Source organism: Lichenostomus cassidix, chromosome Z, assembly GCF_008360975.1.
Source record: "Lichenostomus cassidix isolate B80296 chromosome Z, HeHo_3.0, whole genome shotgun sequence".
In the NCBI taxonomy this organism is placed as follows: Eukaryota; Metazoa; Chordata; class Aves; order Passeriformes; family Meliphagidae; genus Lichenostomus; species Lichenostomus cassidix.
Genome location: NC_139511.1, coordinates 59,590,870 through 59,609,117, shown reverse-complemented (window position 1 = coordinate 59,609,117; position 18,248 = coordinate 59,590,870). Strand labels below are relative to the sequence as shown.

The window sequence follows — 18,248 nt, the reverse complement described above, 5'->3', positions numbered from 1 at the left end:
GGGAGACACCGGTTTACGGCCCGGCCTCCTCCGAGTCCCAGGCGATGGCATCCTCGGCAGCGTCCCCGTGGATTACGCCGACCGCCGGCCTCGGGGACTCGGGATCCGCAGCATCGGGCCGCCGCACCCCCACACCTCCCCCTTCTTTACTAAATAAGGAGCGAATATGCTTAACTAAATATTTCTTAATCAATGCAAATGAAGCAGCAATTAAAGCAATAGCAAATAAAACAATAATGCAGTCTTTTAAAAGCGTGGCTCCCCATTCGGGCAGTCCCAGTCCTTTCAGTGCTTTGTGGGCCCATCCCCCGACGGTGGAAAGCGTGGAGTTCACAGCATGACGGACGCCATCCACGGTGCTTTCAAACCAGAGGCTGCTCTCGAAGGTGATGTTTCTTATCAAGGCGTCCATATCTTGCAGCCTCTGGTGGATGCTACGGCTCCTGGAGGATAGGTTGAAGCAGCAGAGCCCCTCAAACTGTTGACAGCCATGTCCATGCGCAAGGAGCAAAAAATCGATGGCCGCTCGATTTTGTAAAGTCGCATGCCTGGTTGTTTGCTCATCTTGCAAGAGGTCAGCAATGGCCTCTGACGTCAATCGGGCTTGCTTTGATACCCAACATTCTAAATTGCCGACCTCCCCAAGGGCCTTGGCTGCAGCTACCCAAGGCAGGAAGGCGGACACTGCTATCCTTTTTCCTTTACTCCAATGATAAATTTCAGTGCTGCAATCTTCCTCATCAGGCTTTTTTGGGATCGAATTGTTTGACCACACCGGGAGGTGGGTCATGTTGGGAGAAGCAAGAGTCAGATGGCCAAAAGTGCACGGACCCCCCACAAGGTGAGAGGGGACCCTGGCCCAGGCGCGTTCTCCGCAGATTAAAAACATTCCCTCCGGGAGCCGAATCGGGTGAGCATAGTGCCGATTTGAAGACGAGGGCGCTTTGACATGGGTAATATGGGTGCACCAATTCTTCGCAACGTAATTAGGATTGCCCTGTCTCAGCCCCTGGTACAGCTTTAGATCCAACTTATGCGGAGTTTGGTAATCGAATTGGACACAGGCGAGAGCTTTTAGAGAACCAATAAGCTGAAACTCGTGGGGCTCTTTCTCCATCTTCGCTTCACCCATAACCCACTTCTGCCACAGCAAAAGAGGGCTTTGAATGGGAAGAGGGAGAGAAAATTCTTGGCGGTCCTTGTAAAATTTATAGACATTTTGGCTCAAATTGAAAGTGGACCTCCACAAGGAGATGAGGGATGGCGGGAACGCATCTACCTGCACCGGAGCTCCTACCAAGGCAGACGAGAGCGGATCTCGGACCGCATCTGTAGACATACACATTTGCTCCTTGTTCATGGCACGGGCTAATGTCACCCAGACGTTGGAGCTCGGCTGCCTCACAACCCACGATTGGACTGGGATGATGGTCGGCATGAAGAGAAGGAATGACGCGAGGATGGTAGGACGCATCTTGGCCTTTGAATGGGGGAGCAAACAAAACAGCATTAACCAAAGCGATAAAGATTGGGGCAGGTGGAGGAGGGAGGACGGGAAGGCCATAGGGAAGAGGGGGAAGGAAAGTGGGAGGCTGGCTCAGGGAACCGCGGGATGGACTCTTGGTGACTCAGACGCTCTGCTTGCGAGTGTGGGGTCGGAGGCGGCGAGGTGAGGAAGGTGGAGTCTCTGCCTTCTTCTTGCGGCGCCAGTGGGCCGATGTCACGTCCTTTGGCTCCGGTCTCGGGGAGAGTGGCCCTGCTTTTAGGAAAGGCTTGACAAATTTAGCTGGGACCCATCGTGGCCCTTCAGAGGTGGAGACGCAGCAATAGCCACGCCCCCAGATGACGAGAGGGAAGGGGCCAACGATCTTTAGGGAGTCCGGTTCCTTGATCAGGACAAGGGGGCGCTCCTTCAGCTTGGCTCGCCTGTGGTTGGCAAAGTGGCGAACCACCGGGGGGTCTGGCTCCTTATCGGAGCAATTGAGAAAATTTAGAGTAAAAAGAGCCCTGGCGAGCCGATTTGCCGGGGTCTCTGTTTCTGGTCCCCCCTTTTGCTGCTGAAGCACCCTCTTGAGGGACCGATGGGCCCTTTCCACCAGGGCCTGACCCGTGGCTGAGTGGGGAATCCCGGTGGTGTGGGAAATGCCCCACTGGAGGAAAAATTTCCTCACTGGTCCAGAGGTGTAACACGGACTGTTGTCCGTCTTAACCTCTTTAGGAATGCCCAGGACGGCGAAGGCCTGCAGGAAGTGCGAAATCGCATCCTTCGCCTTTTCCCCCGAATGTGCGGTGGCAAAGATCGCGCCTGAAAAGGTGTCTACGCTCACGTGTACATATTTTAGTCGGCCAAATTCAGGCACGTGCGTGACATCTGACTGCCAAAACTCCCCACTATTAAGCCCTCTGGGGTTGATTCCAGACCCCATGGATGTAATCTGGAGGGGTTGACAATGGGGACAGGCCGCCACAATGGCCTTGGCTTGGTCCACTGTTAACTCAAACATTCGCCTCAAGGCCGGGACATTTTGGTGAAAGAGTGCATGGCTCAGCGATGCCTGCTGGAATCGATCAGGCACGTTGGCAACATGCACGGGCGCAGCGAGCGCATCTGCCACCCTATTCCCTTCCGTGATTGGACCCGGAAGGTCAGTGTGTGAGCGCACATGCATCACGTAGAAGGGTTGGTCACGGTGGGAAATGGCTGTCTTGAGCCTCTTGACCAAGCAATTAATTTTTGGGTTGGAGGAGCCGGACAGCCAACTGTCCTCAGCCCTTGAAACGATCCCCGCTACATAGGCCGAATCAGTAACCAGATTGAAGGGTCCCGGAAAGCGCTCAAATGCTCTGACGGCGGCTGCGAGCTCGGCCACCTGGGCGGACCCAGAAACGATCTCGACATCGCAATCCCACCGCTCTGTCGAGGGGTTCCACCAGGCGATCACCGATTTTCTTGATGTGCCCGAGCCGTCAGTGAAAAGTGTCGGAGCACTGAGGGGTTTCCGACTTTGGACCCGGTCAAGAACAATTTTTAGTTCAGATATTGCGAATATCTTATGTTTTGGAAACCAGGTAACAACCTGGCCGGGAAACGATTCAAGTGCTAGCTGCATCTCCTCACTCTTTAGCAAGGCAAATTCGAATGATTTTGTGTCGAATGGAACGTGGATGTATGCGAACTCACGTCCTGCTAGGGTGGACAGGCGGGACCTCGCTCGTCTAACAAGCTGCGCCGCCTTGTCCAGTGGCGAAACTAAAACTTTGGGGGACGAGATAGGCAGGAAGACCCACTCAACAATGAGCAGTCGGTTCTCCATGTCTTTCAGGTCCCATTGAAAGATGAGCCCGTGCAGGTGGGGCATTTTACCTAGGATGGCCAAATTAAAGGGCAATTTGGGGTCGCATCGGTGAACGCGACATGTTTTCAGGGCGTTCTGTACCTTTCTGATGGATTCCCGCGCTTCCGGGGTCAATGTCCTTGGGGAGGTCAGGTCGCGATCTCCACACAGGAGGGAAAACAGCGGGACCAGGTCTTCCGAGGAGATGCCGATCAGGGGCCGAATCCAGTTGATGGCACCACAGAGCTGGTGCATTTCCTGCAGGTTAGATGGATTGTCAATAATTTTGATCGGCAAGAGTGTTATTGTTTGCTCCTCAATTTTTGCTCCCAGGTATCTCCACGGCGCCGTCACCTGGACCTTGGAGGGTTGGATCTCAAACCCTTCGCTCTCTAGGGCCCCCACGACTCTAGAGAGTGCTGACCGCAAGATGGCTTCGGTTGGCGAACAGACCAATACATCATCCATATAATGGACAATGATTGACTCACCCGTGACCTCTCGCACTGGTGCGAGAATGCTGTCCACATACCACTGGCAAATGGTGGGGGAGTTTTTCATCCCTTGCGGGAGCACTCGCCAGTGATAGCGGCGCATTGGGCGTTCCCTGTTGGTGGAGGGAACTGAAAAAGCGAACCTGGGCGCATCGTCTGGGTGCAGGGGGATCTGGAAGAAGCAGTCCTTTATGTCCACCACTGCAATCTTCCAGTCCCGCGGGAGCATTGAAGGTGATGGCAACCCGGGCTGGAGAGGCCCCATGTCCTCAATGACTTCGTTTATTTTTCTGAGGTCATGGAGGAGCCTCCATTTGGTCCCTCCCGCCTTCTTGATAACGAAGACGGGCGAGTTCCATGGACTGGTCGAGGGCACGATGTGCCCCTTCTCCAGTTGCTCCTCAACGAGCTCTTCGAGCGCTCTTAATTTGTGTATAGGCAAAGGCCACTGGTCGACCCAGACAGGTTTATTAGTGAGCCAATTCAATGGCTGGGTCGGGCGCTCACCAGTGACCCCAATCAAAAAATCCCGAGCTGGAGCCAATTCGACTCGGGCACCCCATTGGGACATAGTGTCTCTCCCCCACAGGTTGAATCCCGAGTTGATGATGAATGGCCGCACGGTGGCGATGCGACCCTCGGGGCCTTCAATTAGAACGGGGATGGAACTCTGCTCTGCAGGAGTATATCCTCCCACACCTTTCAACGACTGAGCCACAGGCTCCTTGGCCCATGCCGACGGCCAACTCGCCGAGGAGATGACCGTGACATCCGCACCAGTGTCAATCATGCCAGTAAGGGAGATGTTGCTTCCCTTCTGGGAAAGGCCACAAGTAAGCATTGGCCTCTCCTTACCAACCGCCTCGGACCAGGCAACCAGCGGTTGTTCCGTGAGGATAGCGTGGAACGGGATGACCTTGATCCTGGCCACGACCTGATTCCTAGAGAGGATAAGAGGGGGGTCGGCAACTTCAACCTGGAGTGGAAAGAACCCCTCTGCATCCACTCTGATCAAGGAAGGGATGATGGCAATCCCTTTGGGTCCGGCGTCCGCATCTGAAATGGCAAGGACAAGAGCGTCAGGAAAGTCACACTTTAGCTTAACAAGAAAGGAGTCACATCCGGGTATCGTGCAGTCATCATCGACCCACGCCTGCTGGAAATCCGTGGGGTCGAGGCCGGCCGGTGGCTGTTGGCAGCGTGAGGCCGGCATCTCACGCTGCGCTCTCAGTTTCCCTGGCCAGCAGGGAAGGGAGGTGGAAACGAGGAAGGGTCAGTTAGGGACATGGGGGAAGGACGCTGGGCGCGGGCAGGGGCAGGAGAACGGGAAAACTTGGAGATTTCTTCGACCGGCGTGGGGCAGTCTGCGGCGAAGTGTCCTCTTTTGCCACACCGGTTACAGGTGGCATAGGTGTTTCGGATGGCCAGTGCCTGAGAGGTGTTAGCATTCAGCGCCTTGACCGCAGCCAGGCGCCGACAGGCACTGACCATCTGGGCGATGGTCGGCCGTGGGTCATGTGGCAGGGACAATATGATTTCTTTGCAGATGGTGTTGGATCTGGTGATTGCCCCATCCACAAGCAGCTGCTCCCTGATGGTGTGGTCAGGGACCTGACGATCGATGGCCTGTTTTAATTTATCAACAAAACTGGGGAAGGCCTCGTCAGGCCCTTGGAATATCTCCAAGTAGGGGATGGTAGGGGCATCCACCGGAGGGATACCAAGCAGTACCCTCTCCGCTGCACCAGCGAGAGACACTAGAACGTCTATGGGTATCTCTCGGGCTTGCGTCTGGGGTTTAGAGTAATCCCCCTCACCCAACAACAACTCGAAGGTGGGGCCGTTTGGAGTGCCGTGCCCAGGAAGCAGTCGCTCTAGCCCCCTGATCTGCCTTTTCCACTCGTCCTCCCACTCTTGGTATTCAACGGGGGACAGTAGACAAGACATCACTAATTTGATGTCGGAGGGAACTAGAGGGACACCGGTGAGAGTGGCGTGAAGGACTGCTCTGAAATAGTTCGAGTCCCGGCCAAACTCCTTTTGCGTTTTGGCCAGGTCTTTGAGCGCGGCCCTATCAAAGGGCTCCCACCGTGGGTGATCGCGTTGCCCCGAAACGCGGACTGGTGCGGCGAAGGGGGCCTGGAGGCTCTCCGGTTCCGGATCTAGGTGACAACCTTTCCCAGCCAAGCCGGAGGACCCATCCAAGATGGCCTCCTTCCGGTCAGGGACCGTTGGAGGACCAACAAAGATGGCCTCCTTCCGGTCAGGGACCGTTGGAGGACCAACAAAGATGGCCTCCTTCCGGTCATCGTGGGAAAGGGGATCCAAGTTGGCGTCCTTCCGGCGGACGCCGGAAGGGTAGCCGTGGGAACCGGGAAGACCCGCCTCCGGGGAGGGGTTAGGAAGGGGCGGAACATCGGGAGGGGCGACTGACGAAGGTCCCGGGGAGGAGTCGAGGAAGAGGTGGGGTTTCGGTGGGAAAGGGGAGGTAGGCGGGGTAGGGGTAAAGGGGTTGGGCGCAGGGGCGGAGGGTCCGAGGGAGGGGGTGTGCCCGCACGGTGATGGATAGGCCGCCCAGGGGGAGGGATCAGGGAAGGGGCTCGGCGGGAAAGCCGAAGCAGCAGCGGGAACGGGAGAATTATAGGGAGAAGGGATGGGGGATGGGAAAGCCACGCGGCAGGCGCCATCCCGGTGCCAGCCGCCGCTCCTTTTTGGCTCTCCGGGGAGACAAAAGGATACACAGCGGGGATTGCGGGGGACTACCAGGGACGAATTAACTCGGGAAGAGGGGTTAGGAGAGACAGAACCGGGGGTGCCCGAGAGGGTCGCGCGTTCTCCCTCCCAGGCAGGGGACGAAGTGACCGCGGGGGTGCCGGAGACTAGATGAGAACTCCGTGTCCGCGGACGTTCTGAGCCGCCGCGGTCGCCTCGAGAAGGACAGGGGCTGGGGTTAGTTGAGGAACGGGCAGACGGGGAAGGGTTAAGCAGGGACTCCCGCGCTCCGAAGGGAGGGACGGAAAGCGTGGAAAATCTGCGTTAAAATCCCGAAAAACTGGTCCACTCGCTTGTCCCCCCGGGACAAAAGCTGGTTCATGCGCGAGCGGACCCCACGCCAAAAATCGATGGAGTTAGCATCTTGGGGAGAAACATCGGGAAATTCGGCAAAAATAAATTTAACAAAGCGTTTTAGGAGCGGGGAGGGAAAAGAAAATTTCGCTACTCGGAGGGAGGTTTTAACGGAAACATAAAATTCTCGTTGCTTTTTGGTTAGGTTAACTCCCATCTTTTCCACCCGAGATAGAGGTTAGCCGAACCAAACTCTCACCCGACCGATCCGAACGAAAAATTAAATGAAAAGAGGGCAAGCTAGGGAACCCCTTTCCCTACCAACTCACCCGAACACAAAGCGGCGCGGTCGGTTCACGGGGCTCACGGGGCTGGCGGTGCCGGCGAGGAGCACCTCTCGATGTAGTCCAGGGAGGGTGCTGCGACTCGCCGGGTGGCGGAACAACAGATCTCCACTCTTCCCTTCCAAGGAGCGAAGGCAGGTTCGGAGGGTCACGTTGACGGCGCCACTTGAAGTTGTAAGGGGGGTCCGGCGGGGTCCGGCCGCCCGGCCCCAACGAGCTTCCGGGGCTTCGGGAGACCTCGGGGGCCTCACCTGGCCCAAGCTCTCAGCCCTCCCGGCTGTTCGGCTCTGTCCAGAGGCGGCTGCAGTCAGCCTCGGTGTTCCCAGGGTCGCTCCTTGGAGCGGTAGGGACCACGCGGCGGAGGCGGGTGCCTCCCGGGCAGGAACGCCGTGGAGTCGCTGGTCGCTTCCCGGGATAAAGAGAGTGCTACGAGTTGAGAGTCGCCAGTGTGCAGTTTATTCAAGGAGAAGCGGCGCGGGGGAGGCACACTGGGGGCTCTCGGGTGGGGCGGCCCACGCAGCTGCCGGGCGCAGAGCCCGGCGGGGCTGGGGTCGCGGCCACACCACGCCGAGAGAACAAAGGGAAGGGGTTTTTAGGGGGAAATACGGGGTTTCCCGGGGAGGAACAGCAGGGGCGGAGCCAACGGGGCTCCGGGACAACATGAGGGACAAGCAGGGGAGCAAATGAAATATAAGTAGGGAGGGGATTACAAGCAACTCATGGGGAAAGCCCGGCAGTAGAACATTCTAGTGTGGGCAAGCAGCGGGGGCGGTGATAGGGGCGGGGAAGCAAACCTTAAACCAATAAGCTTAGGAAAACTTTCCAGGGGAGGGAGAGAGCGTTTTACGGCCCGGCCTCCTCCGAGTCCCAGGCGATGGCATCCTCGGCAGCGTCCCCGTGGATTACGCCGACCGCCGGCCTCGGGGACTCGGGATCCGCAGCATCGGGCCGCCGCACCCCCACATTTGGTGACCTGTATCACACAGGAGGAGCCTGAAGGTTGCTTCTTCTGTCTCTCTGTGAGGGAAAAGACAAAAACCCATGTTCACATGGGTTCAGCCTATGTGAATGACTGAGCATGGCTCAGACTTCTGCCTTTTGGTGTGTATTCTGCTGTCCGTCTGACTCGCCAGGATTTTAATAACACGCAGAATATAGGCATCTGATGTTGGAAAGCCACTAATGCAAACTATTGCTAATGACATTCAGTGAGATGAAGTTCAATTAAGCTATGGTGATTTTGGCTGCAGGACAGAATCTCTGTGTGAAACTCATTGCCATGACTCAGGATTTTACTGACACACTTGCAGTATTACATTTAGTCACTAACTCCCAGAATCAGTTTTAGAGGAGGATCTTGGCTTTCATATACAGAGGGATTTATAATTTTCTTGGTTGTAGACAGGAGTTTAAAGTCACAAGCTCTTAAAATCTGAAATACCAAATGTGAACCAAAGGAATAAAAGTGTACCTGTTAAAATCCAACTGGTGCTCAGTTTAACAGTTCTGGCTCCTTTGTAATGGACAGAAAGTGACATAAAAACTAAACGAAAACTTAAGCAATCCCTTTTTATACCCATTTGTAGTGGGTTGACCCTGGCTGAATGCCAGGCTCCCACCAAAGCTGCTCTCTCAGTCCCCTCCACAAGTGGACAGAGGAGAGAAAATATAATGAAAGGTTCATGAGTTAGGGACAGGGAGATAGATGACTCACCAAATACCATCATGGGAAAAACAGACTCAGCTTAGGGATATTAAATGAATTTATTAGTAACAAAAACAAAGAAGAATAAAGAGAAGCAAAATAAATCTTAAAAACACCTTCCGCCCCAACCCCTTTTCCAGCTCTACCTCCTCCCTACCAGTGGTACAGGGAGATAGGAATGAAGGTTATAGTCTGTTCATCACGCATTGTTTCTGCTGCTTCTCAGGGAGAAGAATATTTCCCCTGCTCCAGCACAGAGTTCTTTCCATGGGAGACAGTCCTCTGTGAATTTCTCCACCATGAGTGCATACTACAGGCATCAGTCTCCACAAATGTCTCCACCATGGGTCTCTCTTCCATAGGGTACCATCTTTCAAAGACAGGCTGCTCCAGCTGTGGATATCCCACCATTCACAAGTCCTACTAGGAAACCTGCTCTGATATGGGCTCCTCTTTCCATGTATCTGCAGGTCCCTGCCTGGAGCCTGCTCCAACATAAGCTTCCCAAAGGTTTACAGCTCCTCTCAGGCATCCACCTGCTCCATTGTGGGGCTCCTGCATGGTCTGCAGGTGGATCTCTGCTCCTCCATGGATCTCCACGGCCTGCAGGGGCACAGCTGCCTCACCATGGTCTTTACTACAGGCTGCAGGGGAGTATCAGCTCCAGCACCTAGAGCACCTCCTGAGCCTCCTCCTCTACTGACCTGGGTGTCTGCAGAGTTACTCCTGTCACATATTCTCACCCCACTCTTCTCTGACCACAATTACATCTGTGCAATAACATTTTTTTCTTCTTAAATGGGTTATCACAGAGTCATTATTATCATTCCTGACTGACTCTCCCTTGGCCAGCAGTGGGTCCATCCTCGAGCCAGCTGGCATTGGCTCTGTGAGACACTGGGAAAGCTTCTGGCAGCTTCTCACAGAAGCCACAGAGCCAACCCTGTACACCTTCCACTACCAGGGCCTGGCTGTGCAAACACAATGCAGTATATATAATGTACAATCATCATTGTCATCATCATCATCATCAACAACAACAACAACAAGGATGATTTTTTTTACAGAAGGATACTGTGATGGATGGTGGGCAGCACTTTGATTCAGGCGTTATTGACAAGCACGAACTGTGAGAACATAAGCTCTCAGGCACCCAAGAGCCTAGGCCATGTCTTATCAGAGGCTAAGAGTACCAGCCTGAGATGGGACTAGACGAAATTAAAACTGCTGCTCTGCACTACTCATGCACACATGGAAGGGGGGATTGATTACAAGCCAACTAATTTACCTATAAATATCTGTACCCTTGAGCCCATTGAGTTCTCCTGCATGGCAGTAGGCTGCACAGTGGTGATCTCACTTTGAGCAGGGATCTTCCTTAACATTACTCTTCAAAGTCTCTAATGAAGAAAATGACATTTTATATTAGGCCTAAAATTATATCATATGCTAACAACATACACATATCCAACTATAATTTTATAGAAGTGTAAGAAATAGTAGAGTGTTTGCATCTAATTGTCATCTAAATTTTTGTTTAAATCATTGTCAAATCATCATTAAATACTTGCAAAACCACTGTTCAATTGCCATTCATTTATTGCTTAATTATTATTTGATTATCATACAGTTATCAATTAGTTACAATCAGACCACCATTTAATCATCAATAAACCCCTTTTTGTTAATATTATTATGACTTATTTTAATAATTGACCTGTAATAAATAACAAAAGAAAATTAGTCTCTTCCTATTCTTCCTGAATTACTGAACTGTCAAAAAATTTAATGATAAAATGGCAGAATATTATGTAAAAATCATAAATCCAAGTTCAAGTTGCTGCAAAAAAAGTTGAAGCTTGCTAAATCTGCATGACACAAATATGAGATACATGCCATTGTCTAAAGACAATACCAGGCTAAACATTCAAGCTAAATAAAAACAGGAGGCAAATTTGAACACAGTTCTGATGTTTCTTAGTTTATTCCTGCTACAACTGAAGTATTCTCCTATTAATTCATTGCTTCATGGGTTACCTTCTGCTTACTTTCTATTCCACCAGTCCCATTTTTCTTATTTATATTACAGGCTTGAAAATCTGTTTAAGACTCTACAGTGTTATTGATCAAGCAAAAGGTTATAAAGAAACTGCTAAATCCTGTGAACACACTAATATTAGTTAATTATCATTATATCACTTTTCATATTGCTATACACAGTAATACGCAATACTTTACAGAACAATACTTTTTATCACTCTTTAATTTCACTGTTGCTTTCCTTTTTTTAAGTAACGTGTCTCTGAGCCGTAAGGTGGTATTGCCATCTAATTCATGTTACTGCCTTGGGACTCCTCCAATTGTCTCCTGTTACTCTTATTTAGCTTCTGTTCACATACTATTCAGAACAGTGCCACTTTCTGGTTCAGTTTTAGATTTCAGTTTCACCAACTTTTTTTCTGGAATATTCAGGATAAATAGAGTCATCTGGGCTATTTAGGTTTATTCTTGGAAATATCTATGTTCCAATTTCATCATCTCTCCTGTTACCCATATTAATTTCTGAAACAAATTTAAAATCTAGTAAAACTTTCCTAATTCAAATTAATTTTTAGTTTCATATATTCCGGATGGTTTTTACTTTACATCTCAATAATCTAAGAATTTGTGTCTCTCTTAGTAACACCAGCAGTGGAAGTCACTGCATCCTACTAATCCACATGGATCTGGTGATAAACTTGGGCAGCATGATGGGCAAAAAGCTGCTCAGCCACAACTTCAACAAAAAGCATTCCCAGGACTGTAACCCAAACACTCACATTGAAGAACAGATGTACATAAAATGTTAAACTGCTGCTAAGGTTCATCAGATACAGAAAATGTAGAGAATAAGGTCAGTAAAAGTAATCTGGATAGATAACAGGAAATACCAGGAAGCAAACAGAAGAGAGCCAATTAATGTGCCAATGCATTGATCTAGCTTGGGCTATGCAGAAGCATTTCTAGGATTAGAAATAACTCTGTCACAATAAATTTAACATTAACTGTATGGATCTGGACTTACCCCAAAACAGGCAACTTCATACCATGAGGCATCAAATATGGGCAGAGCAGTCCCCACTACAAACATTGATTGTTGTACCATTGAGAATCAGAGTGAAAGGTTAATTCGGTTTCTCCTGAATGGGAAAATGGAGGAAGGTTTTTTTGAAGCAAAGTATGATTTACAAACACACAGACACACAGACACACAGACACACACACACATACACACACACACAGACACCCCTTGAGGAAGTGAGTTAACACATAACCCATGGAAAGAGAAGGAACTCTTTGAACATGGGACAGACTCCTGTACCACAGATTCTGAAGCAGTAGGAAAGAGATTTCAAAGCCATAAGGCCTTATTGTGTAGACCTGCTTTGAGGAGATCCTTTACCACGGGCCAGGAGAATGAGTAGTCCCACCACAGACCAGAAGAGAGCTAAGCCACACTGTGCCAAGAGACCTATCAAAATCAGAGCTATTGAATGTGCAGCAGAGAAAGGTAGAACTGAGGCACAATTAACTCTAACCATGGAGAGATTTATAAGTTAAAGTTGGCCTTACACACTGAGCTGCAAGTAAACTAGAAGCCTGTGAGGAAAGAGATAATATACATCTTATATGCAACACTAATAAGATAAATTTTTCTCTGAGTTACTGCTGTACTGTTAGTGGGCTTCAAATAACCTCAGAAAGTAAGCTTTGAAATCATCCAGCAGAATGTGTAACGGGAAGAATATTTGCAGGAGGTCCATATCAGAGCATTGAAAATAAGGGCTACAGCTCCTTAAACCGGTGGAAGTGACTGGAAACCTCTATTTCTGATCCAGGAACAGCTGTGCTTTGTTAATTTTGACATTCAGGTGATTAACTGCATTCAAAAGAAGGAAAAATATTTACAAGTTCTAGATGTATTCAGTTGATATTTATCTAATATTAGGTGTAAATCTACTTCCATTCAGTTCTCATAACATGTTCAGTTCTAGAAACCATTAACTGCTGATAAAAGCAATTACAGAATCAGGCCCCAGATGGCTCTAATGACCTACAAAGTCAATACTAGTTGTGAAATATACTAAATGTCAAAGTTAAACCTAGCATCTATGTCAAGTAGGAGGTCCTTTTCCTTTATAAAGACATTCTTGAAAATATGAGGCAATACAAATCCATGTAGACTGATAATCCAATTAAAATTTGCCACTTTTTTTCCTGAAATTTGTGTATGATGAGGCTGGTCTTTGTGAGGCTGTGAAATTCCTAACCGTACTGCATTATCTGAGGGGAAAAGGGAATGCTAGGACAGACAAAAAGAAGAGCCGTGGAGCAGAACACCATACTAATTGGTGTTTGCAATGGAACAGAGATGTCTGTGAAGCCATTAATGATATTGAGGCCAGTGTGCCCCCTTTCATCTAACAGCCCTGCAGCTGAGCAACACCTTTCCCTTACTCTGATATAAAGGGGAAAGCTTCACTCTGAGAGAAGTGAAAACCGGGAGCAAAGGCGGCCACTCTGTAGTTCTTCTCACACTCCTTTCTGGCAATTCCATTGCCAGAAGGACAGAAAGCATTGAGAGATTGCAGTAGGCAGAGAAAAAGAATGGAGAGAAAACAGAATTGATAGTACACACAGACTGATGGAAGATGTGAACAGACCAGGAGTGTGTGAAAGTCAAAGACCAGGAGAGAGGAAAAGGACAATTTTTAGAAATAAGAATAGGGACAGGAAATAATTATCAGTCTAACAAAAATGTCCATTAGCTTGATCACTCCATCAGCACAAGGGAGCTCTGATGTAATAACACCATACACTGTTGACAGTTCTGCCACAATTTAATGGCTTGGTGGAGAATGGGAAAAGATGCAGTCGTGGGATTTCTCCACTGTCTATTTACTCTTTGCTACAGTTTCCAAACATTCATTAATGTAAAACAGATACTCATGAAAAAAATCTTCATACACTCATAGAACAGACACTTATTTGTTCCAAAAGTCACATTGAAAGTATTTTGTTCTCTGTGTTTTTGTTCTCTTGGCTTGCAAACAAAGAGAAACAATGTTATGTGTCAGACAAATAATTATTTCTTGGAAATATCTCACAATAAATAAAAAAAACAAATAAGAGAGACACTTCAGTTTTATAGTATTCTTTTCATTTTCTGTTGTGTTCTTCCCCATACATTCCTGGGAAGCAGTATATGTCACTCTTACAAATATTTAACTAAGCACACATGTGGAGACTTTGGAGTATACCCGTGCAGGCTCCACGTGGTGTCACCTGAGCTCCCTATGAGTGGGCATAGAGCTGTGCTCAGTAATTCTGATATTTTCACCAACTTATTCAGAGACCAGAAAAGAATTTAACATTTACAGGAACAAAATAGGAGAACCAGAGGAATACAATTATTTAATCTGCCGGTTGAAGAGAAGAGAAGATCGTATTTCTAGCTTCTTATCCAATCACTGTATGCAGCATCAAGAAGAAAACATGCTTATGAGCCTTGAGACAGAGATAACAGTCTGGGTTTTTCTTCTTCCAGGCCAGTAACTGGTCATTGAGTTTCAGAATCATGGTTCTTCTTTCCCTTGTCTTACAGTCCTGCACAGCTTTTCTCCACAGTTGTACACCTTCAGCTGAGTGGATGGGTGAAGCCTGTCCTTTTCCCTGTCCCCTGCTCCCACCAGCATAATAATGAGGTGATGAAAACTCTCTGAAGGGACTTGAAAGGTGTCATCTTGAGTCTTCTAAGGTACATCCGGGCAAAGCCCTGTAATGTCTAGGTTACTGGATGACAGGTGCCTGAGAGCAACGTCATGCTTTGTTATGTTTTCTCTTGGTTTTGTTTATTTGTTTTAAATATGGGTCACTGAGCTATTGCTCCCAGACTAAAGACAGACTAAAGTCCTTTTTTGCAGCCATAGCTAAGAAGTCAAAGCTATGAACAGGGAAAAGACTGAAAACCTAATATTTTGTAGGTGCTTCCCACTCAGGATCTCTACACATCATTTTGATCAGCATGCTGACTGCAGACAAGCATGATTATGGTGGATACATATTTGGGACCACATACCTTTCCCCACCCCTGCAAACTGAGACACCTAACACAAGGTTACAGATTTACCTCACCAGCCAAAAAAAAAAAGAAAAAAAATCAAATAATTTTGGAAGACAAGATGTGAATCTTTTTTAATGACATCACTTTTCTTGGATTGACCTCTCACTGTATTTAAAATCATACATGTTAACCTCACAGCATACAGAGGAATTTAATAGCATGGACCTCAGGAATCCTGCATTTCATTCCATGTTCTTTTTGTGTGCGCTATTTAATCTTCTAAAACTCACTTTATGTGCCATATTTTGTTCCTCCCCTTCACCAACAGTACAGAGCCTAGAAGATTTGAGGCAGGTTTATTTTTTATTATTATGTTTTTATGGCGGCAAACACACTAAGCTTTCATTCCCACTGGGGACTGTAATGTTAATAATATCTCTGTTGATGTTAAGGCAAACAGAACCACAGCTTTTAAAGAAGGGACAATGAATATTGCCTTAGTACCTTTCTGTATCCATCATGAATGTACTGAGGCATACCCTGAGGGCCACTCTGGCCCTGTTCATGTCAGTGATGCACAGAATCTGTTAAGCTTTTTATCCAGCCAGATGCACAGAAAACTGAGTAGCATCTGGCTCTAAGACATGTTGAAGAGATGCTCCATGGCCAGAGCATTACTATACTCCAGTGGAGCACACAACATGAGACAGTCCTGTAAAAAGGGCTGTGCATTCTCACATCAGCTCTTAGGACACCAAGATATGGGAGCTTCAAGGATGGTCTCAGACTCATAGTCTACTCCCATGGGGTGCACTGAACAGAGATTCTTTTCAAGCATCTGCATACAGCAATATCTGACATTTCCTCAGCTGTTGGGGTATTTTCATATCCACTTTAAATGTATTTAAAAATTTGTATTTTGATAAGTTAGAGGTCAGATAGGCATTATTTTGCCAGTAAAAATGTCCTGCAGCACATTCACATTGAAGTTCAGTTCATCTAGGTCATCTTTACAATATAATCAATAGTTAATTTTTAATAGTAAATATTAATTTTTAATTTACTTATTTATTAATTTATTTGAATAGTTTAATGGTTAATTTTAAGCTGTTGTAGGACTGGCCCTGTTATTCAGTGACCATCAAATTAGGTCCAGAAACCACAACTGTATCACACATCCACTATATCTTTTTTTTTTTTCCCGTAACTAATTGAATGATAACAAGGAATTAATAGTCATAGCAATTAGTTTGCCTATTTTGATTGCAGAGTTTGTCTGCATATCCCTGCATTACCCAAACAAAACAAAGTACATGTTGTCTTCTATTCAGCATTTCATAGCCAACAAGTTTGCCATGTTTTTAAATCAGTTTTGTAAGCTCGATGTTGTATCAGCACACACTTCTTTTCTGTTAGTGTAATAGCTCTTTTATTAATATATTAGGGGGAAGTAAAAGAAAATTTTTTTGTGAAAACCTGCAATTAATCAGTTAAAGATCTTCTGCAAAGTCACAGTTTATTGACAGTTGCACAGAGGATACTGAAATGGTAATATTACTGATTTGGGAGATTTATACAAATTATATATGTTCTATTCACAAGGTGTAGACTTAGTCTCTGTAGGTTTCTGAATGTAATTTCATAAGATGTTTACCTAGCAATCCAAAATTTTTATAAGAATAATAGGAGTAGAGGTATTATCATAAAAAGTAAATATTTACAGTAAATGGAAAAATATACTAATTCTCTCTAAGAAATCTTCTAAAGATCTTGTTGATGTTGGCAGATTAGTTGTATATTTCATTTAATTTCTTTTAAAAGAACAGAATAGGACTAAAAAGGAAGTAAAATACAACTTGTCTATATTCGCTGTTTACAATACTGATAATAAAGTAAAATTCCTACTCTACTGACTTGAATCCTAATTAGTGATGATTCTACTAGCACTATCTAGTCACTACATCTCTCTTTGAAAAAGACTGCAGTTTGTGTTTAGCATCCCTTAATTCTTCTTCACTTCGTACACTCTCCTTGTTTCCATTTTGGTTCTATGTCAACAGAACATGAACTGGAAAGAAAAAAGATTCATAAAATTATTCTTCTGTTTTAAATATATATATTTAAGCAAAAGAATTAACAGTGTTTTGACTGTATTTAAGTAATTTCCGGTGCTCATTATCTTTTCCATAAAAATACTTTTGTTAATTGATTTACAAAAATTTAGTTTGTCTCAGGTACAATTTTGTAAAACTTATGTAAATTTTGCTTCTCTAACTAGACATAAATGAGCAAGATATTTCCAGCTTTTGATAAACAGTATTTCAATGATTACAGTATACTCGATTTTGTTACTTTCTGAGGGAGGAAAAAAAAGAAAAATTTTTAATCTCTAGTGTATATTTATCAGATAGAAAAAATATTTAAGTGTTTAAGCATGTGGGTTTTTTCTCATATGAATGTTTTACTGACCTGAGGAAAATAATACCTTTGACTAAGGTTTCTGTCAGAGAACTCTGTACTGAAACATTTATAAAAGAGGTGATTTAAGTGAATAAATCTACATATACATGTAGCCTGATTACCATCAATGTCATTGATCTTCTGAGTAAGAATTTCTATGTTTAGACTCAATATGCAGTTCTAGACTGTCATATTTCCCTATTCCAGATAATCCTATTAAAGCAATCTGTGTTCATGTACGTTCAACCAGTCATTTTTCCTCCATTACATGATACTGGATAAGAGTAACTCACAGGAAGAGAACAGGAGATTATGTTGAAACATTCATAAAACAGAAGCAAGTTGCAAGAACTTTTGCCTAACATCCTCTTGACTTTCCATAAACAATTTCCATAAAACCACTGCCCTTTATTTCCCTCAGTCAAAGAGCAGCCCTTCTGAAGTACATGGCTGTGCTCTTTTTTGAGCTCTTAAATTTGTAGAGGATTCCAGATATAAAGAGTGTACATATAACCAACTCATGTAAACAAAACCACTTCTTCCAAAAATGGAAAAACATGAAGTCAAATAACAGTTCAAACTGGCAATTTCCAGAAAGTCTTTCTTTCCCTTTCCATAAGAATAAAACAAGGTTTCACCCTAAACTATGATCAGTCTTTTGTGATGATGACAGTAAGTGGGAATTATTGTCAATGAATGAAAGGTGGCAGGGACTCAGGACGCCACACACAACCTGCCTTC

General features: G+C 46.5%; 1 protein-coding gene across 1 annotated transcript in view; it reads right to left on the bottom strand.

The window, feature by feature from the left end:
* Nucleotides 1–1,474, bottom strand: part of LOC146425012 (uncharacterized) — a 40,940-nt gene extending 39,466 nt beyond the window's left edge. Inside the window, exon 1 of the mRNA XM_085043460.1 lies at nt 233–1,474. Within this exon, the coding sequence (XP_084899586.1) occupies nt 233–1,474 (1,242 nt within the window). The remainder of the gene's footprint in view (nt 1–232) is intronic.
* Nucleotides 1,475–18,248: the final 16,774 nt, after the last annotated feature.